This window comes from Pinus tabuliformis, chromosome 9 (assembly GCF_031772625.1).
Source record: "Pinus tabuliformis cultivar Carrire ecotype Pingquan chromosome 9, CPIR1, whole genome shotgun sequence".
Lineage (NCBI taxonomy): Eukaryota > Viridiplantae > Streptophyta > Pinopsida > Pinales > Pinaceae > Pinus > Pinus tabuliformis.
This window is the reverse complement of record NC_142307.1, coordinates 1535896528-1535922904: the sequence shown is the minus strand read 5'-3', so window position 1 is coordinate 1535922904 and position 26377 is coordinate 1535896528. Positions and strand designations below refer to the sequence as shown.

The following is a 26377-nucleotide window of genomic DNA, read 5'->3' as shown; positions in this document are numbered from 1 at the left end:
AGATAGTCAACTTAGCCTTGTTGATGACTTGGCTGTCCAATCAGCCTACTAACCTCTTTGACTTTAATTTGAATACCACATCATTTTCCTTGTCCTTTTGACTTGGAAAAATAATAAATTTATCCAACACTTATTAAATTTTTTATATTTTTTAGTCCTTTTGGCAACTAACATTAGAGAAAATTGATATTGAGGGAGTAATAGCCATATTTTGACCCCCACAGGTGGTCTTAGAATAATGTTGAGGTTGTAAGCACGAATTTCAAGTACTCACATGCCATCAGCACATCTTAGATCCACTTATTTACAATCTTACATAGAAAATTAATTGAAATCTCATCCTGCGGGATATTTTAATTAATTAAAAAATCCTATAAAAACCTAGTCAAATTCTGCGAGACTTTGGATATGACCTAGCATGGTAATATACATCGACACTAGGTATTAGGATAGACCAAAGGCCCAGTTATCAAGCCATGCTCCAACTTTGGGGGTGTGTAAGTGAAAAAACTCAGCGATTTATCCATCGTTGAAAAGCAATAGTAATTAGCTAAGTGAAAAAAAAAACACTTTAGAGCAGACTCACTTGATAACTAAGTCCCAAGTTTCCTACGCCTATTACAAAAATTCCTCACGCTAGCAAAATTTAATACAATTCCCCTGCAAGAGTGACAAATTTGAGAGAGAGAATGTAGAGATAGAAGAAAGGGGCAAAGGTGCCCTGCTGACTTCTAAACTTCTAAAAAAAATCACAAGTGCCCTATACATTGGGCCATGGGGTCTTCAGATAATAGGTACAACTTAGCAGGTAACCTTGTCTGGCTGCACATGGGGACATGTGCTTAGATCTTCAGGAAAGTATACAAGAACCTGAAATCTGCAATATACAAGAACTTGGAATCTGCAATCAAGACATCTCCCATCAAAGCACATCAGTAGCACATGCCCTAGATATATCAATATCATCATAAATCTTCTGAGCATAAGAAGAAATATATTGAAAGGCAATGCCTAAGTAAAATGTTGAAATTGAAAAGCAAGAAGTGGAAAGCGAGCAAGGTTAGAGATACCTTACAAAGTGCCCCCTTGCGTATCAAATGTCTTCTATAAAGAAGAGTTTGAGCATTTTCACATTGGCAAGAAAATCAAGTGGTTCTCCATCAAGTGTGCTAAGGTGAAACGAGTTTCGAATAGCAATAAACTTGAGTATGAAACCCATACTCCAAAAATAAAATATAGTTTCCCTTTCTTTCTTTTTCTTTCTTTATAAAGAATATACGATGTCAAGATTACAAATAGGTCATTATGGAGACCAAAACTAGTTACAATTTTCAACACTTCTTTGAGTGTGTGATTCTGCTTCTCTATGTTCTTCAATTCTTTCTAGGCACTAATTAATACTTTCTCCATGTCCACTTCTACATCTTCTTCATCAATATTGTCAAATTCTTCAACTTGAGAATCTTCTTTATTTGAATCACAATCATCAGTTTCATCTTGACCTGCATGCTTCTTTGAGTACAGATCATGGAGCTTCTTCCAAAGACTTTTGGTTGATGAGCACTGTTCAACTTTAGCTTTTATGGGATCTGGCAAAGCACTAAGAATAAGTTTCATGGCTTTCGTATTGTACCTTCTATATTCATCTGTAGATGTGTCTCCAAAACAATAGAGTGTCATACATAATACACTTGAGCTTGCACATGAACTTCAATTCTAGATTCTCATATTTCATATTTGGATTCATCAAACACTGGAGTTGGTAGACAAACTTGATTTTCTTCAAATTTGGAGACCGTTGCAGTACCGGAAACATCCTTTGATTCTTTTGAACATTTGGTGACTTGCTTCTTTGACTTTCCCATCTTGATACACCTGAGATTTGTCTTCCAGTTGTTAGGTTGCAACTGAAGGAACCAACTTTGATACCAATTGTTGGAAATAATGAGGGGGGTGAATCAATATTTCTCTTCACTTAGTTAATTTTAACTTCATAGACAATTAATTGTCATTAGCATCAAATAAACATAAAGCAATCATCAACACCATTCAACAAAGTTTGTACAAATGCATAACGAGTATGGGGTGGCACCAATAGATTGTATGATGATTATGGTGGCACCATGGCAGGAAGGTGGTACAATAATGGGTGGAATGTACAACAAAGGCGCAAGGTACGATAATGGTGGAGTGTGTAATGGCTATGGCGATATGCTATAAAGCTTGGCTTCTATGGACTATTTTATTTTTAAATTATCTGCACCCTTCTGTATTTTTCTTAAGTCCTGGTTTTCCTTAAATGTGGAAGAATACTTTTTTCTTCAATGATACAATCTTCGAATTTTCCCTTTTAGCACAAGGTTTTTTTCCTTGAAAATGAAATTGACCAAGTGTCAATATACTATTGATCAAAGACCAAAGATAGAGAAACCCTATCGAAAATTTGATGGGACCAAAGTTCAGGATTAGACATGGCCCTGATACTAAATGTGATAACCAAACATGGCTCATAGTTAAATAATCCATAATACCTGGAATATAAATCAATGCATTGAGGATAAAATATAATATATTGAATAATATATGAAAGAATGATATCATTTGATACAATAGGGCCCTATATATATATATATATATAGATATATATATATATATATATATTATAATATATATATATATATATATATCTATATATATATATATATATATATATATACATATATATATATATATATATTATATATATATATATATATATATATATAAGCAGAGTGTTGCTTTGTTAACAATCATGGGGCCCTATATATATATATATATATATATATATATATATGTATATATATATATACATATATATATATATATATATATATACATATATATATATATATATATATATATATATATATATATATATATTATATATATATATATATATATATAAGCAGAGTGTTGCTTTGTTAACAATCATGTCCTCTAAAGCATGTCCATTCATTATACTAACTATTATATGAGTTATTCATTTATATTATTTCACATATTTATGTTCAAAACATGTTCTCGCCAAATCTACAATTGTTGCATCAATGGTTAATCATGTAATTCACTCTAATACAATCATTTCACCTCTTGAGTGGCTTGCCATCCTATATGCTGGTTTTTTCTCTTAACTACTAGTTAATTTCGCATGGAAGCATTTCATGCTAATTTTTAGTCTATTTAAACCTTTATTCCCTATACATTTGGAATAGATAAATAATAAGTACTATGGTCTTAACATACTCAAATTGCAAATATGTATGAGGAAATCACCCTTTATGTTGGCATTGGAAACAGCAATTCTAAACACCTTGTTACCCACCACTTCGTGGGTGATATCCCCAGGAAAAAAAGTTCTCCATGATGAACCTCAGCAGGCAGCCCCTTGCAGCCTCCTACTAGCTTGTTGCGTCATTTCTCTGCCACCTGAGCTAGCCATGTGGTCCCTCACCCACCTGTATTGATCGTATGTTTGAAGGTGGGCCTCCCGAATCTAAAGGTATGTCTTGTCATTTGGTAATTGAGTATTGGGTTTTCTTATCATGCATACTTCTGGGTATGGATTGATGGGGGGACTTGGTGGAAAGATTCGGCTTAGTTTGTGCTCTTGTCCACTTGATCTCTTTTGGTTGTTACCCTTGGATCTTACTCTCGTGGGATCTCCTTTATTGACCATTTGGTTCTAGGGTGGTACTACATGGGAAACCTCGACTTTGGGTGTATGGTCCCGCTCCCTTACCTGCACATATTATTCCCTTTGCACTCACTATACCCCTATTCATCTTTTTTCCTGCCTAGGTCCACGTTTCCATTTTGGTTCCACATAGGGTCAGTCTCCCTATACCACTGCCCCCACCTTGGGTCAGGCTTGGAATGATGCCCCGAAGGTTGAAGTAGTTAAAAGAAAAAGAAAAACTTCGATTTCAAGGGAATTGACCCAAGGAAAAAATTCGATCTCCTACATGCTACTGTGCTGGTGGATCCCTTCCCTCTCCGCCAAATTTGAGGCAATTCTAATGGTGGAATCTCCAAGAATCCCAAGCCCTAGCTCTAGGATCGAATTCTGCCTAGGCATCCCCAAGGCTAGACCTCAACAGGATCAATTCAACCTTTTGAAGTAAATATTCTTGTTTGGTCCTTTCCCCTCACCTTGTCCAGGATAGGAACATCATTGGTTGCTACATTCCATCCACGAACCTCGGCTAGGTCCACTTAGCCCCGTGTGGTCCCACTTCTCAATAAAGATTATTCGTCAACGACCATTTGGGAATCCAAATTTCCCAAGGATTATAGGGATTAGAACCTTGTTTATAAGCCTATCTTTTCTCCCTCAACCCTCCAATCCTCACCCCTTAACCCTAGTGGACCAAGTCCCTTGCTTAAGGAGCAAGCAATCTTCATTCTTCAATCTATCCTTGGGAAAGGGTTTTCAAAGTCACTTCTCAGCTATCCATTGACAAATACTTTACAAGTGATCCCTATACTATCGGGACTCCTCCCATCGGTGAAAGTTCGTAAAGAGCAGGGAGACTTAGTTGTGGTGAGAATGGGCTAAGCCTCCACCATTTCCCTTAACCTAGCAGTTGCCCTCTTAGGAACCCATTTAGGTCCCCTACTAGTTTGAGCGGTAACACCTCTCTATGTTGTTGTAACATAAATTTTAGAAGCATACAAGGTAAACTTCAGTGCACCTTGCACCTTCTGAAACAGGTCTCACAATACCCTGCCTCCAAACCTGAAATAATTAGTGCACGAAAGGGCTTTCCTTAAATCTGCTCAAACCTAGGCTTCTCCTTATGTTGATCAAACATTAGAGCAAGGACAAATTTCCTGTCAGTATTTTCCTTCGTCGACCGCCAATTTATAGTTATGTATTACACACACATGAGGGTTGACCTTTAAAGAAAAAAAATCATAGATATGCTAGGGCCAACCTTTGAATGTTCACAGTCAAACCAAGGCCAACATTCAAAGCATAAATATAGCTTAAATTTGGACAACTAGGTCCAAACTCCATGTTCTGATGCTCAGATTAAGAGGCTAATATTTTTGTTGGATTCCTCTTTCTGAGAGGTGTAAAATCCATATAAAAATAGTCTTAATCCGATGAGCAGAACTTATATTTTGAATTTATTATTCTTAATAAATTATATGTGCAAAGGTCAGCCAGTTTTGTAATGTAGGCTCACATGCCCAACAGATGTGTCACACACCCTCATTGATGGATATATATATACAGGAAAAGTTGGAGAGAATTTTATCACAAAAAAAACTCACATCTTCCTCTCTCATCCTAAAAGTACGAGCTACCTGGAGGACGAATTTCAGCCACACGTGGGAAGGACGAAGAGGATTTTTCTGCTGCTAGGGTTTCTGCTGCTAGGGTTTCGCAGAAGTTTGACCAGCGTTGACTTTGGTCAACGCTTGGTCCAAACAAGCTGAAAACTTGTGGGAGGTTCGATTTTTGAAGGCCATACTACCTGGCACAAAAATCGAGGTCAAAGGGTTGACCGTTTTGCTGCTGTGTTGACTTTTAGCTTGATGCCCCTGCGTTGACTTTTCAGGACAGCGTTGACTTTTGTAGAACTGACTTGGGTTGACTCATCTACTGGTTGGAGGGTTGTTGTGACACATGCTGGGCTGGCTGACCAAAGGAGACTTTGCTGGTTGAAGCATCCTGTTGACCGCCGAAACAAACACATACATTTTTCTTGTTTCTGATTTGTCTTCTGTAAGATCTGCTTATATGTTCTATCTGCATTTTGCTTATCTACTTGTATGATTGCTGTGAGAAAAGTGAAATTGCTCTTAGCATAGAACATCTACAAAACTTTACATGGTATCGGAGCTGAGGTGAAGACAAACTCTATCTATAGCAATCATCATCGAAGGAAATGGATTCCTCTAAGCTTGAATTCAGGGAGAACGACAAGCTGACTGGAAGTGATGACTTCCATGCCTGGAAGATGTTATTAGATCTCAAATTAGAAGATCATGATCTCCTAGATCATGTGACAGGGAAGATTCAAGAACCTCCATCAAATGCCTCTGCTGCTGTTAAACACAAGTATAAGAAGGGAGAAATCAGAGCAAAACTGCTGATCAGGGAATCCATAAATAAGAGTCTGGTTGCCTACATATCTGGATTCTGAACTAGGCACATCCAAGGAGATGTATGACAAACTGATACTTATGTTCCAAGTAAACAATGTGAACCAAGTGCTATTCCTCAAGAACAAGTTGAAGAATATGAAGAAGGGCCGAGACGAGTCTATTCAAACTTTCTTTATGAAGTTGACCGAAACCAGGAACAATCTGCTAGCTATTGGGGAGACAATAGCTGATCGTGAGATGGTTCTCACCGCACTTGGAGGACTTCCATATGAATGGCAAGTATTCACAACTACCATTCTCAACAATAATACCATCCCTAACTTTGATGAGCTTCTGTCTAGATGTATGCAAGAAGAAACAAGGATGAAGGAATTTGATAATGAAAGAAATGCTGCCTATGTTGCTCATTCCCGAAAGAAGAACTCTGGTGGTTCCAAGGACAAAGGAAGGACTAAGACTCAAAAGAAGAAGGGTAAATGTTTCACCTGCCATAGGACTGGACACTATGCTAGAGAATGCCCCTTCCAGAAGAATTCTCCCGATAGTGACGACAACAACAACAACCGAAGGAATGGGAATCAAAGAAATGACAAATCCAAAGGAAAGAGGAAGGCTCACTTTGAAGGAAACCATCCACCTTCTAAAAGGACCAGAAATACCAGGTATGAGGAGTCTAATGTTGTTGATAAAAGAAATGAGTATATTCTAATATCTGCTCTCTCAGCTGCATCTCCGCCCGACACTATGGATGTCTGGCTAATCGATAGTGGTGCCTCAAGACACATCACCGGATTCAAGGAAGCACTTTCTGACATGGTTGAAAGGGATACTAATCTAGAAATTACCCTTGGGGATAATGCCACTTATCCTGTGAAAGGGACCGGGACTGTGACCCTCCACTTGTCTCAAGGACAAGTCCTCCATCTACAAGATGTACTCTATGTACCCAAATTGAAGAAGAACCTTGTGTCTGTATCTGCCATGGAAGACAAAGGATTCAATGTAACTTTCTCTGATGGAAAGGTACTCATGTGGAAGAAGAGCTTCAAGGAAGCTATCTCAATTGGTTTTAGAGTTGGTACACTCTACCAGGTTGGAGGGAGTCCGTTGGGAGCTATGACTTGTGATACTATCCGTCAAACCGAACTATGGCACCGAAGATTTGGACACCTTCATTACAAGGCTCTTCCCGAAGCAAGGAAGGTGGTGACAGGGATGCCTGATTTTGGAAATAATCATAAAGGTGTATGTAAGGGCTGTGCTGAAGGAAAACATACAAGGGGACCTTTCCCCTCAAGTGTCACAAAGACATCTGAGATATTGCAACTGGTCCATTCTGATCTTTCCGGTATGTTGCCTGTAACATCCCTGGGGGGATGTTCTTACTATATGACATTTACTGATGACTTCTCTCGCAAAACCTGGATATACTTCTTGAAGAAGAAGGATGAGGCTTTCATGTGGTTCCGTACCTTCAAAGCCTTGGTGGAAAATATGACCGGAAAGAAGATCAAGATTTTGAGGACTGACAATGGCACTGAATATGAGTCAAATGAGTTCAAAGACTTTTGCAGAGAAGCTGGCATTAAGAGGGAGACTACCACTGCATATACTCCTGAGTAGAATGGTGTTGCTGAACGCAAGAATAGGACTATTGTGGAAGCTGCCCGTGCCATGCTATGTGACCAGGGTCTTCCAAAGTTTCTGTGGGGAGAAGCTGCAAATACTGCTGTGTACATTCAAAACCGATGCCCTCATTCCGCTTTGGACTCCAAAACTCCCGAAGAGGTTTTCTCTGGTAAGAAACCTGATGTCTCACATTTTAGAATTTTTGGATGTCCTGTCTATTTTCATGTGCCGAAAGAAAAGAGAAGTAAGCTGGACGCTACTGGGAAGAAAGGAATGTTTGTGGGCTACAGTGAGACTTCTAAGGCATATAGAGTCTATGTACCTGGTCAAAGGGAAGTAGAGATAAGCCATGATGTCACTTTTGACGAAGATGCTTCCCTGAAGAAAGTAGTAGATCTTCCTAGATCTGAAGAAAACCATGAAGAAAGACCTGGAAATCTGGAAGAACCCCAGGATGAGGCTATGCCTGATGTTGAAGAGCCAATGGACCCTATTGATCCTTCCCCTTCTCTAGGAAAGAGGCCATCATGGCTCAGGGACACCCTCGAAGATGCTGAGGGTCATGCTGCCCCAAGGGGAACTTTCCGAGAAAGCAAGAAGCCGTGTAGATACCAAGGGTATCTAGCTGCCATGAGTACTATTATACAATCTGAACCTGGATCTTTTGAAGAAGCCATCAAGCATCAAGTCTGGAAGGATGCTATGCATGAAGAATATGAGGCTATTATGAAGAATGATGTCTGGGATGTGGTCCCGAGACCGAAGGACAAATCTGTTGTCACCGCTAAATGGCTCTACAAGATTAAACATGGATCTGATGGGAGTGCTGAAAAGTTTAAGGCAAGATTTGTTGCCCGTGGCTTCTCTCAAAAGGAAGGAATTGACTATGACGATATATTTGCACCTGTGGCTCGATATACCACCATCCGATCCATCATAGCCCTTGCTGCTACGCAAGGATGGAGTCTTCATCAGATGGATGTCAAGACTGCTTTTCTGCATGGTGCAATAAAGGAAGAGGTGTATGTAGAACAACCTCTGGGATTTGAAGTTCAAGATCGAGACACTTATGTCTGCAGGTTGAAGAAAGCCCTCTATGGGTTAAAGCAAGCACCCAGAGCTTGGTATGAGAGAATGGATAGTTACTTGATGAAGTTGGGCTTCACTCGAAGCAATGCTGATCCAAACCTTTACTTTAAGGTTGAGGAAGGAAAGCCTCTCATTCTAGTGCTGTATGTGGACGACCTCTTCCTGACAGGTGATGACCCTCTCATTCATCAATGTAAGAGGGAGCTTGCTGCTGAGTTCGAGATGAAAGACCTAGGACTGATGCACTATTTCCTAGGCCTGGAGGTCTGGCAGAGACCTGGAGAGATTTTCCTTTCTCAAGGAAAGTATATTGTGAAGCTTCTGGAAAGATTTGGGATGGTGGACTGTAAGTCCGTGTCGACACCAATGGAACTCAACTTTAAGAAGTTGAGTGGCAGCGCTGCAGGGCCTATCTTGGCCAATCCTACTGAGTATCGTCAACTCATAGGAGCTTTGATGTTCTTAGTGAACACCCGTCCGGACATATGTTTTGCAGTGAATACTTTGAGTCAACAGATGGTTGAGCCTCATCATTTTCACTGGGTTGGTGCCAAGAATCTTTTGAGATATCTTCGGGGCACGATAAACCATGGGCTGAGATACACTGCCGGGAGTGTGATACTCCGGGGATATACTGATGCCGATTGGGCTGGCAGTGTGGTGGATCGTAAGAGCACATCTGGATGTTGTTTCAATCTTGGCTCTGCTTCGATCTCATGGATGAGCAGGAAGCAGAAGTCGGTGGCTTTGAGCACCGCAGAGGCCGAATACATTGCTGCTAGTATGGCCTGTTGTGAAGCAGTTTGGTTGAGGAAGCTCTTTAGTGAGCTGTTCCAACATGTGCTAGATACCACTGTAATACTCTGTGATAATCAGAGTGGGATTCGTATGACTGAGAATCCTGTGTTCCACGACCGATCCAAGCATATTGATATTAGGTACCACTTTATCCGGGATATGGTACAGCGAGGGGCCGTAAGGCTCGATCATATAGGAACTGATGAGCAGGTCGCGGATATTCTCACTAAGCCCCTGGGGAAGGTCAAGTTCCTAACCTTCCGTGAGAGTCTTGGTGTCGTGGAAAGACCCTATGATGTGGGTCCTGTTGGACAATGAGCTCTGGGAGCTCTGGGGGGCTTTGGGGATAGCTTCTCGGAGCTATAAGCACTCATAATGCTTCTACCCCACCCTTGTGATTATTGAGTTGGTTCGCCACTCATTTAATCTGTGCCCCGTATGCATCCTACCCATTGAGTTCAGGGCTCATGGGAAGTACCTCTCATTTGGCCAATGAGGTGTGGAAAACCTAGAGACTATTAGCAAAGACTGATGGACGCATCAGAGATTGCCGTACTCTCTATCTAGGATGGCATGGTCCAACCACTTGATCTGGGATCAAGATTTGTGAGGTCTGGGACCTCTGGACTGATTATGTCAGTCGAGGAATGATGTCTTTGTGACTGACCCACTTCTGTTCTGAAATAAAGAAGCCAGCAAAGCAAGTTTCGGCGGGATGACTCACGATGTTAATTGCACTAATAGATGGAGTTCTCCCTAGTTGAGAGGGAGTGTTAAATTTGGACAACTAGGTCCAAACTCCATGTTCTGATGCTCAGATTAAGAGGCTAATATTTTTGTTGGATTCCTCTTTCTGAGAGGTGTAAAATCCATATAAAAATAGTCTTAATCCGATGAGCAGAACTTATATTTTGAATTTATTATTCTTAATAAATTATATGTGCAAAGGTCAGCCAGTTTTGTAATGTAGGCTCACATGCCCAACAGATGTGTCACACACCCTCATTGATGGATATATATATACAGGAAAAGTTGGAGAGAATTTTATCACAAAAAAAACTCACATCTTCCTCTCTCATCCTAAAAGTACGAGCTACCTGGAGGACGAATTTCAGCCACACGTGGGAAGGACGAAGAGGATTTTTCTGCTGCTAGGGTTTCGCAGAAGTTTGACCAGCGTTGACTTTGGTCAACGCTTGGTCCAAACAAGCTGAAAACTTGTGGGAGGTTCGATTTTTGAAGGCCATACTACCTGGCACAAAAATCGAGGTCAAAGGGTTGACCGTTTTGCTGCTGCGTTGACTTTTAGCTTGATGCCCCTGCGTTGACTTTTCAGGACAGCGTTGACTTTTGTAGAACTGACTTGGGTTGACTCATCTACTGGTTGGAGGGTTGTTGTGACACATGCTGGGCTGGCTGACCAAAGGAGACTTTGCTGGTTGAAGCATCCTGTTGACCGCCGAAACAAACACATACATTTTTCTTGTTTCTGATTTGTCTTCTGTAAGATCTGCTTATATGTTCTATCTGCATTTTGCTTATCTACTTGTATGATTGCTGTGAGAAAAGTGAAATTGCTCTTAGCATAGAACATCTACAAAACTTTACAAGGGCCAACCACTATTTTTCATCATAACAAAATAAGTAGCACCACCTTACCATACTAGAGTTCACTCGTGGTGTTTGCTAGCAGGCTGGTCAAACCAACTTCAATGGTCTCAAACCAAAACTTCAAATATATGCCCAGGATATTGGATCATCCATTGTTCTGTTTGACCATGTGCTGCTATGTATCCATAAAACATATAAGGGTGCAATCCAAGTAATTCATCAATCTCGTGTCGTTGAAAACTCAGTGATCTGAGGGTGTGTGCCAAATGGAAACATCCTTTAGATTCTGGACTGACAAATTTTCTACATCACTCAGCCACTAGAAAGTTTTTCTGTCAACAAATCCTTCATATTTGAATCCACAGTCCACTTTGCTCATTCAAAATTGTCCCCTTTACAAATAGGATAAGGAAAGAGATGCTAAAATTTGAGTGAGAAATCTCGTGACAATTCATTTCATGACTTAGGATAAAACGCTGTTGCTAAACTCCTTTGTAAGTATGCCAATCCAATCTGTCATCAGAAAAGCAGAACATTCTATCCTTTTCTCTTTCTCAGATCTTTCTTTTAAAAGCACGACCTTGCATACCAGTGATGAGATGGAGTTATTGTTTTTCTCTTCATGCTGTCTTGTTCATCAAAATGCAAATGAAAGTGAAGAATTTTACTATAGGTACCCCTGCTGAAAGGAGGCATAGCAGGTCCCAAATTCCCAGGACTTGCACAAAGAAAGTGGAGATTGAAATGTTTTCTAGTTTCCATAGATTTGCTAGTTTCTCAACATTTCAACACTATATTAAATGACACATCGCAACCTAGGTATTCTACATATCAAGGGTTGGGGAATTTTAGGACTGTAGCATAATAAATGTTTGTCTATGCTTGTCTTGTTATGATGACAGTAGAAGAAGCTGTGATTATAATGCATTAACTAATTTTCATGTTCTTTCAAAGAAGAGCATTATTCAGCCAAATGTATTTCCAAGACTGACATTCATGAAATTGAACTTTAGTAAATACTAAATTATTTTCAACTACATTACCTTGCAATGCAATGAGCCAGACCAATGCGCATTTCATGTCTTGCACGGATATTCAGTCTATTAAAAAATAGCCATTCTGGCAAGACGGGTAGGCCTTGTTCCATGTTAAATACAAGCTGCACAGTCCCACATGGATTAGCAATCAAACAAAAGATGATAGCAGAAATTGTCAGGAGAAACATTGGGCATATTTGACTTTTAACAAAGTAAAATTGGACTGACAATAAAAACTAGCACCAACCATTGAAGACCCATGTTCTCCAGAATCTGCATACATAGTCTCCAGCTTTGCAAGCAGCATGTCATCATAGGCCTTGCCACTAAAAATCCAAGCAATAAATTAAGTGCAATCAGAAAAACCCAGCTTGTTTTCAAATAACGAGCATCCATTATTTCTCAATTGCATAGTCAAGCAAACACCCACCTGAAAGTGAGTGGAGCTCCATACATATCTGCTATTTTTATTTGTCCATTTTCATCACGCTGAAGAGGGCCAGCACGCTGGAAGGCAACACAACAATTACGCTTATCATCTATAACAAGAAAGTGTGACATAACATTTGTATTATGTACACTCCTAAATGCATAACCATAACCATAAATGCCCTACATACCATAACCATTCCCAATCAAGAAACATCTTATGAAATCTTTAGAAAATACATTAAAAGTAAACCAGTATAATTCATCTACATAAGAATAACTCTAGTGCAAACCAGGAAATGAAATTACCCAAACGTGCTTAACTTGTATTGAGACAGTTCCTACATAGTAACTATAACATAATTGAATGCCATCAGTGTTATATGAATCTTGATTCTTCACACCTTTGCAAAACCAGAAAAGTGTACAAACAGAAAGTACTCTCAAAAAATATATTCTTCATTTCTACAGACTCAACATTTCGTTTTCCTCAATGACCTTAGAGTAGATATCTGGACCAGTGTTCTCAAACTCTTTTCTGACTCCAAAGTCCTACCTAGTGTTTCCAAGTCACCACACTAATGAACTAAAATGCTAAATCCGAACAGCACTTTTAAATTTCGTATAAGGCTGCCACATATGTACTATGCACCCCAATCTCTTAGTCTCTATCTGTCTTGCCAGACACTTTTCAGACTCTCGAGACTCACCAAGTCTTGCCGAATCACAGCTGACAAGAGCTACTCCTGCAAACTCTTAAACCAACTCCCCCAGACTCCACTGAAACACCTCAAGGCTCACCAGAATCCTATAAAACTCATCTAGACTTAACGGACTCCTTTGAAACATATCAAGACTGTTAGACGGGTGGACAAATCAGAGGAGTAGAAGAGTCGTCAATTTTCTTGTGGCCTGCCTGAAACAAACCATGTTCTTGAAATCCATTAATGCATCCTCACATGTAATGTTGAAATTTGGTACCGGAGGACAGGTGGTTCCCTTAGGCTTTGATCTTTGGCCTAGGGAAAAGTGTCCAAAAGAATTTAATTTTTCTTCTAAAGTGACTTTATAATTTTATAAAGTTAAATCTAATTTAAAAGTGACTTTAAGTGATAAAGTTATTAAGTCTAATTTTAAAGTGACTTTTATAAAGTCAATGAAAAATTAGAAAAGAAAAGTGACTTTGGAAATAAATGACTAAGTGGGTCTTTATTAAAGTGGGGTGAATTAAAAAATAGAAAGTGAGATTTAAATGAGCATTTAATCTCAACCATTGATCTAAATCCATTTCAGCCATTGGATTTAGAGATCACCCAAAAGTCACTTGGATCACCCAAAGTCACTTGGAGTTATATTAAAGGAGGAAAAAGAGGAAAAGGTCATTCATTCTTTCATGAGCAGATTGGGAGAAGGAGAGCAAGAGAGCAAGAGAGATTTCTGAGCAGGAAGGAGAAGGAGACAGCAGCTTGGCACACATTCCAAGGCAGCAGTTGAGCAGATTTGTACAGCTGATTCAGCACATAGTGAAAGGCAGATTTTTGCACAAAAATCGAGGAGCAGTTTGCTGATTTTTCTGCACACAAAACGGAGGTCGTACAGCATTTATTGCTGTCCTGTTTGCTGTAATTTCCAGATTGCTGTGAGGCACGGGAAAGGAGATAAGTTGTAAATTTGCTTGCTGATTTTTTGCTGAATAATTCTCACTGTAAAAAGACAATTTTCAGAAATAAAGAAGAGCTCTCAAACTGGTTTTCCCCAAGAGTTGTAGGGGGTTTTTCCAGGGTCAAGTTGACCAAAAATATCAGTGTTTTAATGTGTTTTAATGGCTGTTTTTAATTGCTGATTTTTAATTCTGCAATTTCCGGCATTCTGAAAAATTTCCAAAATTTGTGTTTTCAGCAATATTTATTTTTTTTCAGTCTGTTAAATGTATGGTTATGGGAATGGGCATTTAACTACATGGGAGAAATAAGGAAAAACTAAAAACCGGGGTGGGAAAACAGAAATTTTTACATGGTATCAGAGGTTGAGTGCTGAAGGGCAGTTTGGGACAGCAAAAGGAAAAATTACAGTTGCTGATTTTTCACTCAGAAAATTCCAGCAAGCTGATTTTTTCATAAACAGCAGTTTTATCTTTACTACAGCAGTGCTATTTTTCAGTTTTAGGACAGCAGGATGTCATTGGGATTGAGGGTGGAGGATAGACTGGATGGGCATATAAATTACAGCGTTTGGAAGGAGAGAATGCAGAGTATCTTTGAGGAGGCAGAAGTCTGGGATATCATGGTGCATACCGCACAGAACCCTGTTGTTGTGCCCACTGATGTTACTCAGTTGGCTGAGTATAAAAAGAAGAACAATAAGGGTAAGAGGCTGATTCTAGACGGAATCAAAGACCATTGCATTCCTCATGTGAGAGGAAAGAGCAATGCCCATGAGATGTGGACAGCATTGTCCAATCTCTACCAGAGTACCAATGAGAACCGGAAGATGGTCCTGAAGGAGAAGCTGAAGAACATTAAGATGGGTAATGATAGTGCAGCTGGATATCTCACAAAGATTACCAATGTGAGAGATGAGTTGGCAGCGATTGGAGAGGCCATTCCATCCACTGAGTTGGTGCGTATTGCAGTGAATGGCCTCCCCCGTTCATGGTTGAACTTTGCTGATGGGGTTTGTGCACGTGAGACCCTTCCCACATGGGAGAGGTTTTGGGATGATTGCATTCAGACAGAGATCAGGAAAGGACAGCTTGGGGCAGCCAAGCCAGTTGAGCAGGATGAGGATGTAGCACTGGTGGCAGGAGGCAAGAAAGGCAAAGGGAAGAAGCAGGCTTCCACAAGCAGTGGTGGGGGCAAAGGCAAAGGTAAAGGTAAACCGGGGAACACACAGAAGGACTATTCCAAGGTGAAGTGTTGGAATTGTCAAAAGATGGGACACTATGCAGTTGTGTGTCCGGAGAAGAAGAAGAAGAAGGGAAAGAACCAGGACGTGGCAGCTTCAGCGGAGATTGAGGACTTTGCAGGTCGTTTTGACCGGGAGTTTGCGTTCACTACATGTGAGTCCTCTAATGCAGGATCACCTGCCACACAGGTTCAGAGGGAGCATGCTTTTCCCTCGATTAGCGGAGCATCTACAGGTATTTGGTATGTGGACAGTGGGGCTTCACGTCACATGACAGGAGTCCGTGAGTACTTCTCAGAGCTTTCAGAGAGTGGCACTGATATTGAGGTAGTACTCGGTGATGACAGAGTTGTTAGAGCAGTCGGGGTGGGGACAGTGACATTTCAGAGGGAGTCCAAACCTCCCTTGAAGGTGTCAGAGGTTCTTTATGTGCCAGGGATGAGGAAGAACCTCATATCCGTCTCAGCTTTGGAGGACAGAGGATATGACGTACTGTTCAGGGGAGGACAGGTGTTGATGTATCCCAGGGACACTCCAGCTGATTCAGCTAGAGTGATAGGTGTACGCCATGCAAAGGTGTACAAGTTTGCATTTCAGCCCCTTTTGGCATTGAGCAGTAGTACCGACAGCAGAGCTAGCAGTTCTGAGCTGTGTGAGATTTGGCACCGCAGGATGGGACATATGTATCATGGAGCCTTGAGGACATTGCGGGAGATCACTACAGGTGTGCCAGATTTCAGTACTGATCACTTTGATACTTGCAGAGGTTGTGCGATGGGCAAATTTGCCAAATCCCCTTTTCCCAGCAGTGACAGCAGAGCGACGGGGATACTTGATTTGATTCATTCCGATGTGAGCGGTCGGATGTCTCATGTTTCCTTGAGTGGGTATGAGTACTATGTTTTATTCATTGATGATCACTCCAGGAGGACCTGGATTTATTTCTTGAAGACCAAGAGTGAGGTCTTCAAGCGGTTTCAGGAGTTCAGAGCTCTTGTGGAGACACAGACAGGCCGAAAGATCAAGTCCTTGAGGTCGGACAATGGAGGAGAGTACACCCTTGGAGAGTTTGTTGACTATTGTGCGGAGGCAGGCATTAGGAGGGAGTTCACTGTTCCTTACAACCCCCAGCAGAACGGGGTTGCGGAGAGGAAGAACAGATCCATCATAGAGGCTGCCAAAGCTATGTTACATGATCAGGGGTTGCCATTGTTCTTGTGGGCAGAGGCCTGCAACACAGCTGTTTACTTGCAGAACAGGAGTCTGCATCGTGCCTTGGGGCACATGACTCCGGAGGAGGCTTTCTCTGGGAAGAAGCCTGATCTTGGTCATCTTCATATCTTTGGATGCATTACATACTCCTATATACCCAAGGAGAAGAGGACCAAACTAGAGCCCACCGCAGAGAAGGGTATCTTTGTGGGCTACAGTGAGACCTCAAAGGCCTTTCGGATTTACATTCCTGCACAGAGGAGAGTTGTTGTCAGACGGGATGTGAAGTTCGAGGAGGACAGGGCCTTTAGGAGGTCACGGGAGTTAGAGTATCTGGATCAGCCAGACCCTCAGCAGCAGTTGAGTCAGTCGCAGGGATCCAGTGGGCAGGGATCAGGAGGATCCGAAGGTACATCTATGAGGATGTCAGGTCCGTCAGTGAGCAGTGGCTCATCGAGCCAGAGGGGTGGTGCTCCGGGCAGCATGCAGAGCAGTTCACAGAGCAGTTCACTAGGGAGTCCACTGATGGACAGTTCACACGGTACCTCAGCTTCTACAGGTTCAGGTGCAGGCAGGAGGACAGCAGACAGACAGTCAGGAGTTCAGGCTACTGATGATGATGAGGAGGAGGAGTTTCATTCTCCGGTGGAAGAAGTGCGCTCAGGGAAGAGGAAGCCCAAGTGGCTTCAGGACACCTTGAGAGATGCCACATCTGTTGCTGAGCCGAAGAGGCCGGTCAGAGAGAGTAGACCACCTGAGAGGTTTTGTAGTTATATGGCGATGGTTACCAGCATCCTTGACTCTGAGCCTTCTAGCTATGAGGAGGCAGCTAGCCAGCAGGTCTGGAGAGAGGCCATGCAGGAGGAGTATTCTTCTATCATGAAGAATGATGTTTGGGAGGTGGTGCCGAGGCCTGAGGGCAAATCCGTGGTTACTTCCAGATGGCTTTACAAGGTAAAGCATGCTGCAGATGGCAGCATTGAGAAATTCAAAGCGAGGTTTGTGGCTAGAGGGTTCTCCCAGGTAGAGGGAGTTGATTATGAGGAGACCTTCGCTCCCGTGGCTCGATATACTTCGATCCGCTCCATTATATCGATAGCAGCAGAGATGGGTTGGAAGATCCACCAGATGGATGTGAAGACCGCATTTCTCAATGGCTTCATACAGGAGGAGGTGTACATTGAGCAGCCACAGGGCTTTGAGGTGCATGGGAAGGAGTCCCATGTGTGCAGATTGAAGAAGGCCCTTTATGGCCTGAAGCAAGCTCCCAGAGCTTGGTACTCCAGGATAGATGCATACTTGCAGGGGATGGGTTTCACAAAGAGTGAGGCAGATCCGAACCTTTACTTTATTGTGATTGGTGAGGAGCCTCTCATTCTGGTGTTGTATGTGGATGACTTGATCATTACAGGTGCAGAGAGACTCATAGAGCACTGCAAGAGAGATCTTGCGGCGGAGTTTGAGATGAAGGACATCGGCTTGATGCATTACTTTTTGGGTTTGGAGGTGTGGCAGGAGGAGGGGCATTTCTTCCTGGGGCAGGGGAAGTATATTGTGGACATCCTTAGCAGATTCCACATGGAGGATTGTAGACCCATGTCGACACCGATGATCACCAACTGGAAGAAGCTTCATGCTTCGGATTCCGAGTTGGTGGATCCCACATTGTACAGGCAGCTGATTGGTTCCTTGATGTATTTGGTCAACACTAGACCAGATATCTGTTTTGCAGTCAACACGATGAGTCAGTTTATGTGTGAGCCTAGGAAGGTTCACTGGGTGGCTGCAAAACACATTTTGCGGTACTTGCAGGAGACAGTGGATTATGGTCTGGACTACAGGCAGGAAGATGGAGTGAGATTGGCAGGATACACTGATTCTGATTGGGCAGGTTGTGCTTCTGATAGGAAGAGCACTTCAGGGTGTTGTTTTGGGTTGGGTTCAGCAGTAGTGTCATGGTTCAGCCGGAAGCAGCAGTCAGTAGCACTGAGTTCAGCGGAAGCAGAGTATATGGCAGCCAGTCTAGCTAGTTGTGAGGCCATCTGGCTTCGCAAGATGTTGTTTGGCTTATTTGGTCAAGATGTTGTTTGGCTTATTTGGTCAGCCGTTGAGACCTTCAGTGATTTACTGTGATAATCAGAGTTGCATTAAACTCACGGAGAATCCAGTATTTCATGACAGGTCAAAGCATATCGGGATCAGATATCATTTCATCAGAGACTATGTTCAGAAGGGAGCTGTGAAGCTTGAGTATATTTCCACTGATGAGCAGGTTGCAGATATCCTTACCAAAGCCTTACCACGGGGCAAGCATGTCTACTTCAGAGACAAGATGGGTGTGGTGAGGAACACCTTCCTCGGTAAGAGGGAGTGTTGAAATTTGGTACCGGAGGACAGGTGGTTCCCTTAGGCTTTGATCTTTGGCCTAGGGAAAAGTGTCCAAAAGAATTTAATTTTTCTCCTAAAGTGACTTTATAATTTTATAAAGTTAAATCTAATTTAAAAGTGACTTTAAGTGATAAAGTTATTAAGTCTAATTTTAAAGTGACTTTTATAAAGTCAATGAAAAATTAGAAAAGAAAAGTGACTTTGGAAATAAATGACTAAGTGGGTCTTTATTAAAGTGGGGTGAATTAAAAAATAGAAAGTGAGATTTAAATGAGCATTTAATCTCAACCATTGATCTAAATCTATTTCAGCCATTGGATTTAGAGATCACCCAAAAGTCACTTGGATCACCCAAAAGTCACTTGGAGTTATATTAAAGGAGGAAAAAGAGGAAAAGGTCATTCATTCTTTCATGAGCAGATTGGGAGAAGGAGAGCAAGAGAGCAAGAGAGATTTCTGAGCAGAAAGGAGAAGGAGACAGCAGCTTGGCACACATTCCAAGGCAGCAGTTGAGCAGATTTGTACAGCTGATTCAGCACATAGTGAAAGGCAGATTTTTGCACAAAAATCGAGGAGCAGTTTGCTGATTTTTCTGCACACAAAACGGAGGTCGTACAGCATTTATTGCTGTCCTGTTTGCTGTAATTTCCAGATTGCTGTGAGGCACGGGAAAGGAGATAAGTTGTAAATTTGCTTGCTGATTTTTTGCTGAATAATTCTCACTGTAAAAAGACAATTTTCAGAAATAAAGAAGAGCTCTCAAACTGGTTTTCCCCAAGAGTTGTAGGGGGTTTTTCCAGGGTCAAGTTGACCAAAAATATCAGTGTTTTAATGTGTTTTAATGGCTGTTTTTAATTGCTGATTTTTAATTCTGCAATTTCCAGCATTCTGAAAAATTTCCAGAATTTGTGTTTTCAGCAATATTTATTTTTTTTCAGTCTGTTAAATGTATGGTTATGGGAATGGGCATTTAACTACATGGGAGAAATAAGGAGAAACTGAAAACCGGGGTGGGAAAACAGAAATTTTTACATGTAAAGGATGCAAATCTGATATATACATTGTTGGCGGATGTTGTGGAAGATGTTGGGGTTAAAAACGTTGTCCAAGTAATCATGAACAATGCTGCGAATTATGTGGCAGAGGGAAAATTGTTCTGTACTAAATACCCTACTATTTTGAGAACCCCGCATGCTACCCATTGCATACATCTAATTTTGGAGGACATATGGAAGTTGAAGAGCGCGCAAGTATTCTTCATGAGTGCCAACGAATAACCAAGTGCATTTATAACCATGCTTGGGTGTTAAGCCTTACGAGTGAATTCATCGAAGGCGAACTCCATTGTCCTACTTTAACATGCTTTGCCACAAACTTTCTCTCCCTCCAAAGCCTTTCAAATAAGTACCAATAATTGACATAGATGTTTTATAGCCAATGATGGCTATTTTGAGAACACAAAACAAAGCCAGATGCAATTGTTATGAAGGTATCTCTAAGATAAGATAAATTTATTAATGTCCAACAAATGCCCACAAAAGTAGGTCAGTGGGAACAAACAAGATTACAATAAGTATGAATCCAATGTGGAGTGCAATTTCACATCCTAGAAAATGTTCGAAATAACATTGTTAGTTCCAGTCTTCGCAGCCTGTCACCAGGGATCAACATGAGCTCTTACTATGTCTGGTTTTGTTATATGTTTTGCACATGATGTTCAACACAAAACATGTCACAAGTGTTTCTATCAAAAGGATCTCGGAAAAATCTTTCCAACGGCATATCACACTCCCGTAACCGGTTCCTGGATTAGAAGAAATGAATGAGTGATTCTTGGTTATGCATGTTTTGAGGTCAGTTGCTGCACACAATGACAAGTTTAGTTCAAAATCAGTTTCTAAAAGAATGGTAAGGAATTTTTTAAAAGTGAGAGAGGTTTTTGTTCATCACATACCAAATAACAAAAACCTCCTTCAGTTTATGCACAGGTGCTACTATGTGGGAGATATACAGTGATATTTGGAGCTTATATTAAAACAAAGCAAATTTTTCATATTTTTTACTGTTTTAGTCATTTTAGTGCGGGACCATTTTACAGCAGATGGAAAGTAATTTTGCAAAACCCAAGGAGGTTTTTGTTAAGAACGAGCCATATAACAAAAACCTCTTTCAGTTTATTCACAGGTGTCATGGATTGGGATGTGTGACTAGATCTTTACAGCTCATTTTCACAGAATTAAATTTTTAATGATTTTCTGTTTTAGAGATGATTTTGTGGAACAGATTATGAGCTAATGGAAATGAATTTCCAAAATTTGAGAGAGGTTTTCTCCAGCACTACCTTATCTACAAAAACCTGTTTCAGTTTCGCAACATGTGTTATGGTTTAGGAGATACGAGTTCATCTTCAGCACCTATTTTCAGAAATTCGGCCCAAGTTTAATGTAACTAATTCTATTTTGAAGAAAATGGTTGAGCTCAATCCCTTAGTACAAGGATGAGAAAATGTATATATTCTATGAATTTAATAGTGTAGAGGTTGGATTTTGGTAGAGAGTTGGACTCTTGGGAAGATTTTGGACACTATTGTACATATTTTTCATATTTTGGCTAAGGGAAGATCAGAGATTTTGGAGCACCTGTTGGGATCCTTGTGGCTTTGTGTGTTGATGGTGTGTTTCTTTCTGTAATTGTAAGTTGTTAATGTGTATCATTTTCCTTCTTTTATCTTCTGCAATTGAACAAATGAAGTGTTAAGGTAGAATCCATAGATTGTTATGCTCTGCCTTTAAGTTTGTTTGATTTTCCATGTTTTCATCAGATTGAAGAGGATCCATATTCTCTTTTGCCCTCTTCAACCCCTTGTCATTCTGATCCGTCCATACACCTGATCAAAGGCATCAAGACTATTGCCTACCTCGCCCCAACTCGATTTCTGCAAAGATCTGACCTCAATCCCCGCACCCAAAATTGGTTTTCCCATTTCTCCAACAAAAAACTCAAAAATCTAAAACAAACTTTCCTATCTCTTTACTAGCCTAAAATCAGTGTTCCTTATTGGTCATCTCAGTCCCTTTTGAAAACCTTTTACCGAGATAGACCCGGAGAGAGCCCTCTCCTGTCCTCGTAGGGCTAGCTACGAGGCTGAGCGTGGTTTGATGTGGCCTCGAGTTTTGCCTTCCTCAGCCTAAGGCAGATTCGAACGCTAACAAACATAACAAAAAAACAAACAAACCATGGTGTTGTGGCGAGATGCATATAAAAGATCGTGGCATGATACAAAATAATCAATAGCCTACAGAGAAAGAATGAGTGGGATAGGAAGAGATGGAGTTAAAGATGTCAAGGGCTCCTGAGTCTAATGGCCAATAGTGAAGGAGTCGAACTAGGCACTAGCTCATTGTTGAAGTCGTACGAACTAGTACTGGGTCTGACCATATCATCCTAGGGGGATGTAGTAGCAAGGAATACTCCTAGCATCCAAGTTCGAAAGAAAGAAACTATAAATAGGTATCTAGTTGCTCATATGGAACTGGGTGGTACTCAAACGGGGTAGGGTCGTCATGCTTTGGAACTATCCAAAACTAGTCCATCTAGTGCTCTAAGGGTCTGTGGACTAATGTACAGTTCGACATTGTTGAACTGCACTCAAAGATAATCGTTGATGCCCCAAAGGGGAGGGCTGAGAAGAGGCCCAAGTTGTCACCCTTCTATTGTCTAGTGCACCCAGAACTTATGCCCATCACTTGTGGTTTTGATCTGACGAACCCATATGAAAGTATGGGGTGATTGTCCTAGATGTCACAAGGCAAAGCATGATGTGCACGAACAGAGATCTACAGCTAAAGATCTCCCTGATGAAGAGGACTAAGCATCAATGGTCCTTCTACCTAAAGAAGGTAGAGAGAGAGTCTTTCAAATCCATATATAGGCAATGATATATTAAGGTCCTCTCACCTCATAATATACGAGCCACATAAAAATGAGGTGTGCCTCTGTTTCTGGTGTTGATATTTTTGCAACATCGAGCAAACATTCTCCCATGACATCATGTTGATTTGACTAGCAGGGGAATGGTACATTTACCCATGGGGCCGAGCTAATCTGGCTAGGGATGAATGGCCCAGGGACAAACTTTCACCCATGGGGCCAAGCTGATTTGACTAGGGGAGATTGACACATTCACCCATGTGGCCATGCTAATTGGACTAGGGGTAAATGGCCCGCAATGCTCACATTGTGCTCTGGGATGGAGTGATCTATTTTTTATAGAGCAGGTTTAAATTGTTTATTGATTGGGGTTTTTCACCCAACAATGGGGTAAACAATTATAGTCTAATGTTGAGTTGTGATGTAGGCTCTTTTAGTGAAGGGGTTTCTTGTAATGAGAAGCCACCTTGATGGATGCTTACTCAACCTTAGAGCTCTATATAAATAGAAAACGAGTTTTTCACCCAACAATGGGGTAAACAATTCTAGTCTAATGTTGAGTTGCGATGTAGGCTCCTTTAGTGAAGGGGTTTCTTGTGATGAGAAGCCACCTTGATGGGTCTCTACTCAACCTTAAAGCTTTATATAAATAGAAAACATGTGAGAGGCAAAATAGCAACTTAGCAAGCTCATTGAATATTTTCCTATGGAGGAGAATTCGTCAAAGGAGATATCTTTTGTTGGAGATCATCTTTACCATTCCTATCTCTCTCTTCTTCTGGTCACATGTGTGAGAGAAGGACAAGTTTGACCACCAACCTAACTAGCTACATGTGTGAGAGAAGGACGAGTTTTTGACCAACCACACATGTGAGAAAGAAGGAAAGTTTGACCAGAGTTGATCGAGCTATTAACCAAACTATTTGGCTAGTTTTTGGAGGTCGCACATATATGTTTAACCACAGGTCGTGTTACCCACCACCTGTGGGTAGTGTATATAGGAGAATTTTTTCTCCTAGACGGTCCTCGGCCGGTAGCCAATAGCCACCGGATAGCTCAATGTGCCATTGTCACTGCCACCAAAGCCAGCCATGTGGTCCTTCAACCACTTGTCATGATTGTATATTTGAAGGTGGGCTTCTCAACCCGAAAGGTATAGCTTTTCATTGGTATAGTTGAGGAATTTTTCTTACTTGTCGCGAGCAATTTTGGGAATGAATTGGTGGGGGAATTCGGCGAAAAAGTGGGTTAGGTTTGTATTCTTATCTCTACTGCCCAATTTTGTGGTTACCCTTATATCCTAGTCCCATGGGATCTTCTTTACTGGCCATTAGCTTTAGGGTTGGCACTACATGGGAAATCCTGATTTTGGTTGCGTGATCCCTCTTCCCGATACCACCTACATCACTCCCCTTCAAATGTAGCGAAAATGGAGAAACTCCAACTCGTATAGCGAAACGCTTTATTTGCGACGACAACTTGATGGCCAAAGGCCGGGATCTGCCAGCGTGGCTCTGATACCAATGTAACGACCAAAAGTCCTATACACAACAGAAATCTTTAAAATACTTCAAAGACGTAAATGTCCATTGTAAGAGATGTAACTGTATATTGAATATTGTATATTGAAGTGATGTAAGATATGATATGAGATGATTACAAATGAGAATGAGGGCATGCTTATGTACCTTAGGCAAGTGCCCTTTCATGAATGCTCATGTCTCTAACACATACCTCTTCATTACTAACTAACTAACCATTAGTTAATTAATTATTATTTTTATTTTTATATATTTATATTTATTATTTTTATATGAATTATACTTACCACTACTTGAGAAACTTTGATTGAAGTGCCGTGTACATAACCATTCCATACTTACCACTCCTAACCATTCCATTGATTTCACATTCATCCTTCGGGTTTGCCATCATTGGTTCATCGGGATTAGCAACCTCATATCCACATCCTTGAGTCAAGGCCAAAAACCTATTCCCAAGAGTTTTATGCAGCTTAAAGAAAGATAAAAGCATAAGACGGCCACAATAAAAGAAAAAGAAAAGTTAAAATGCAAAAGATGGCCATGACATTGATTAGTGATGGGGAAAAAGCCTAGCATGACCTCTAACCTGTTGATTTGTGGTAGCATCGCATGTGCTCTAGCCATGAAAATTGGTGGAGAGGCTAAGGCACATAAGATCTCCAAGAGCCAGAAATCGTTTGGGGAAATTCCACCCAGATGGAGAGATATTAAAATAATTAATATTTTTAATGGGGTTCCTAAGTATAAACTTAGGAAAATTAAAATATTAATGTGTATTAATATAATATGGATGAGAAAGTTCTAAATAACGAGAATCAAGCCAAATCTAATCTTAGTCTTTGATTAGGGACTTAATCTCGGCCGTTGAATCGTCAACAGGAAAAGTATAACAGGAGGCTTGAGGGTCAATTGGAGATACACCAAGTTGATCAAGAATTCGATATTCTGGGGCAGGGTTTGTTGAGAAATCGAGTTAGTGATCTTTTGCAGCGAGGGGCAATTCGGTAAAAGGCCAAGAATACATATCAAAGAGGCAAAGAAAGTGTCGGAGAGACAGCACAGAGCCTTGGAAGGCTGACGCAAAGGAAGCGAGGACTGACGCAGAGGATGAAGAGGCCAACGCAAGTGATGGAGAGGCCCAAGAGGCTAACGTAGAGGGCTAAGACGTTGATGCAAAAGCAGCAGAGGCTAGTTGAGCTGATGCTAGGCTGAAGAGGCGGACTAGGGGTTGAGAGGCAGACGCAGACGCAGAGCAGAAGAGGGTGATGCAGTTCCAAAGAGAAGCTTGGAGCAGCTTTTGTTGTCCAGCTAAGGAACTGTCAAAATTGTTGTGGGATCAATCATATGGTTGTTGATAAGCCGAAATATTTGTCTCCGAGGATAGGTACTTCTACCAAGGAAATTCTCTGAAGGGTGAGCCATTTCTGGCACCCTAGTTCTATTCAAAAAACTACATAATAACAAAACCCACATATCTGTTGCATCGGTTTTCCCGCATTGTGTTTTTCAGGGACAATTGTCCAAAAATAACAGTGTCCCTTATGTGATTGTCTCAGTTATTTTAGTTGTTGATCTGTATATGTGTTGAGGCTGCATTTGTGTTTATTTCGGTATTTATATTTATAAATAACTTGTTAATGGAGAGAACAAGAA

At 41.0% G+C, this 26377-nt stretch overlaps 1 protein-coding gene across 1 annotated transcript in view; it reads right to left on the bottom strand.

Annotated features, from left to right (window-relative positions):
• OEP80 (outer envelope protein of 80 kDa) overlaps positions 1-26377 on the bottom strand; it is a 398126-nt gene that overhangs the window by 105610 nt on the left and 266139 nt on the right. The window contains exons 11-13 of the mRNA XM_089439267.1: positions 12748-12824; positions 12565-12643; positions 12324-12439 (exon numbers count right to left, since the gene is read on the bottom strand). Coding sequence (XP_089295393.1) covers positions 12324-12439; positions 12565-12643; positions 12748-12824 — 272 coding nt within the window. The remainder of the gene's footprint in view (positions 1-12323; positions 12440-12564; positions 12644-12747; positions 12825-26377) is intronic.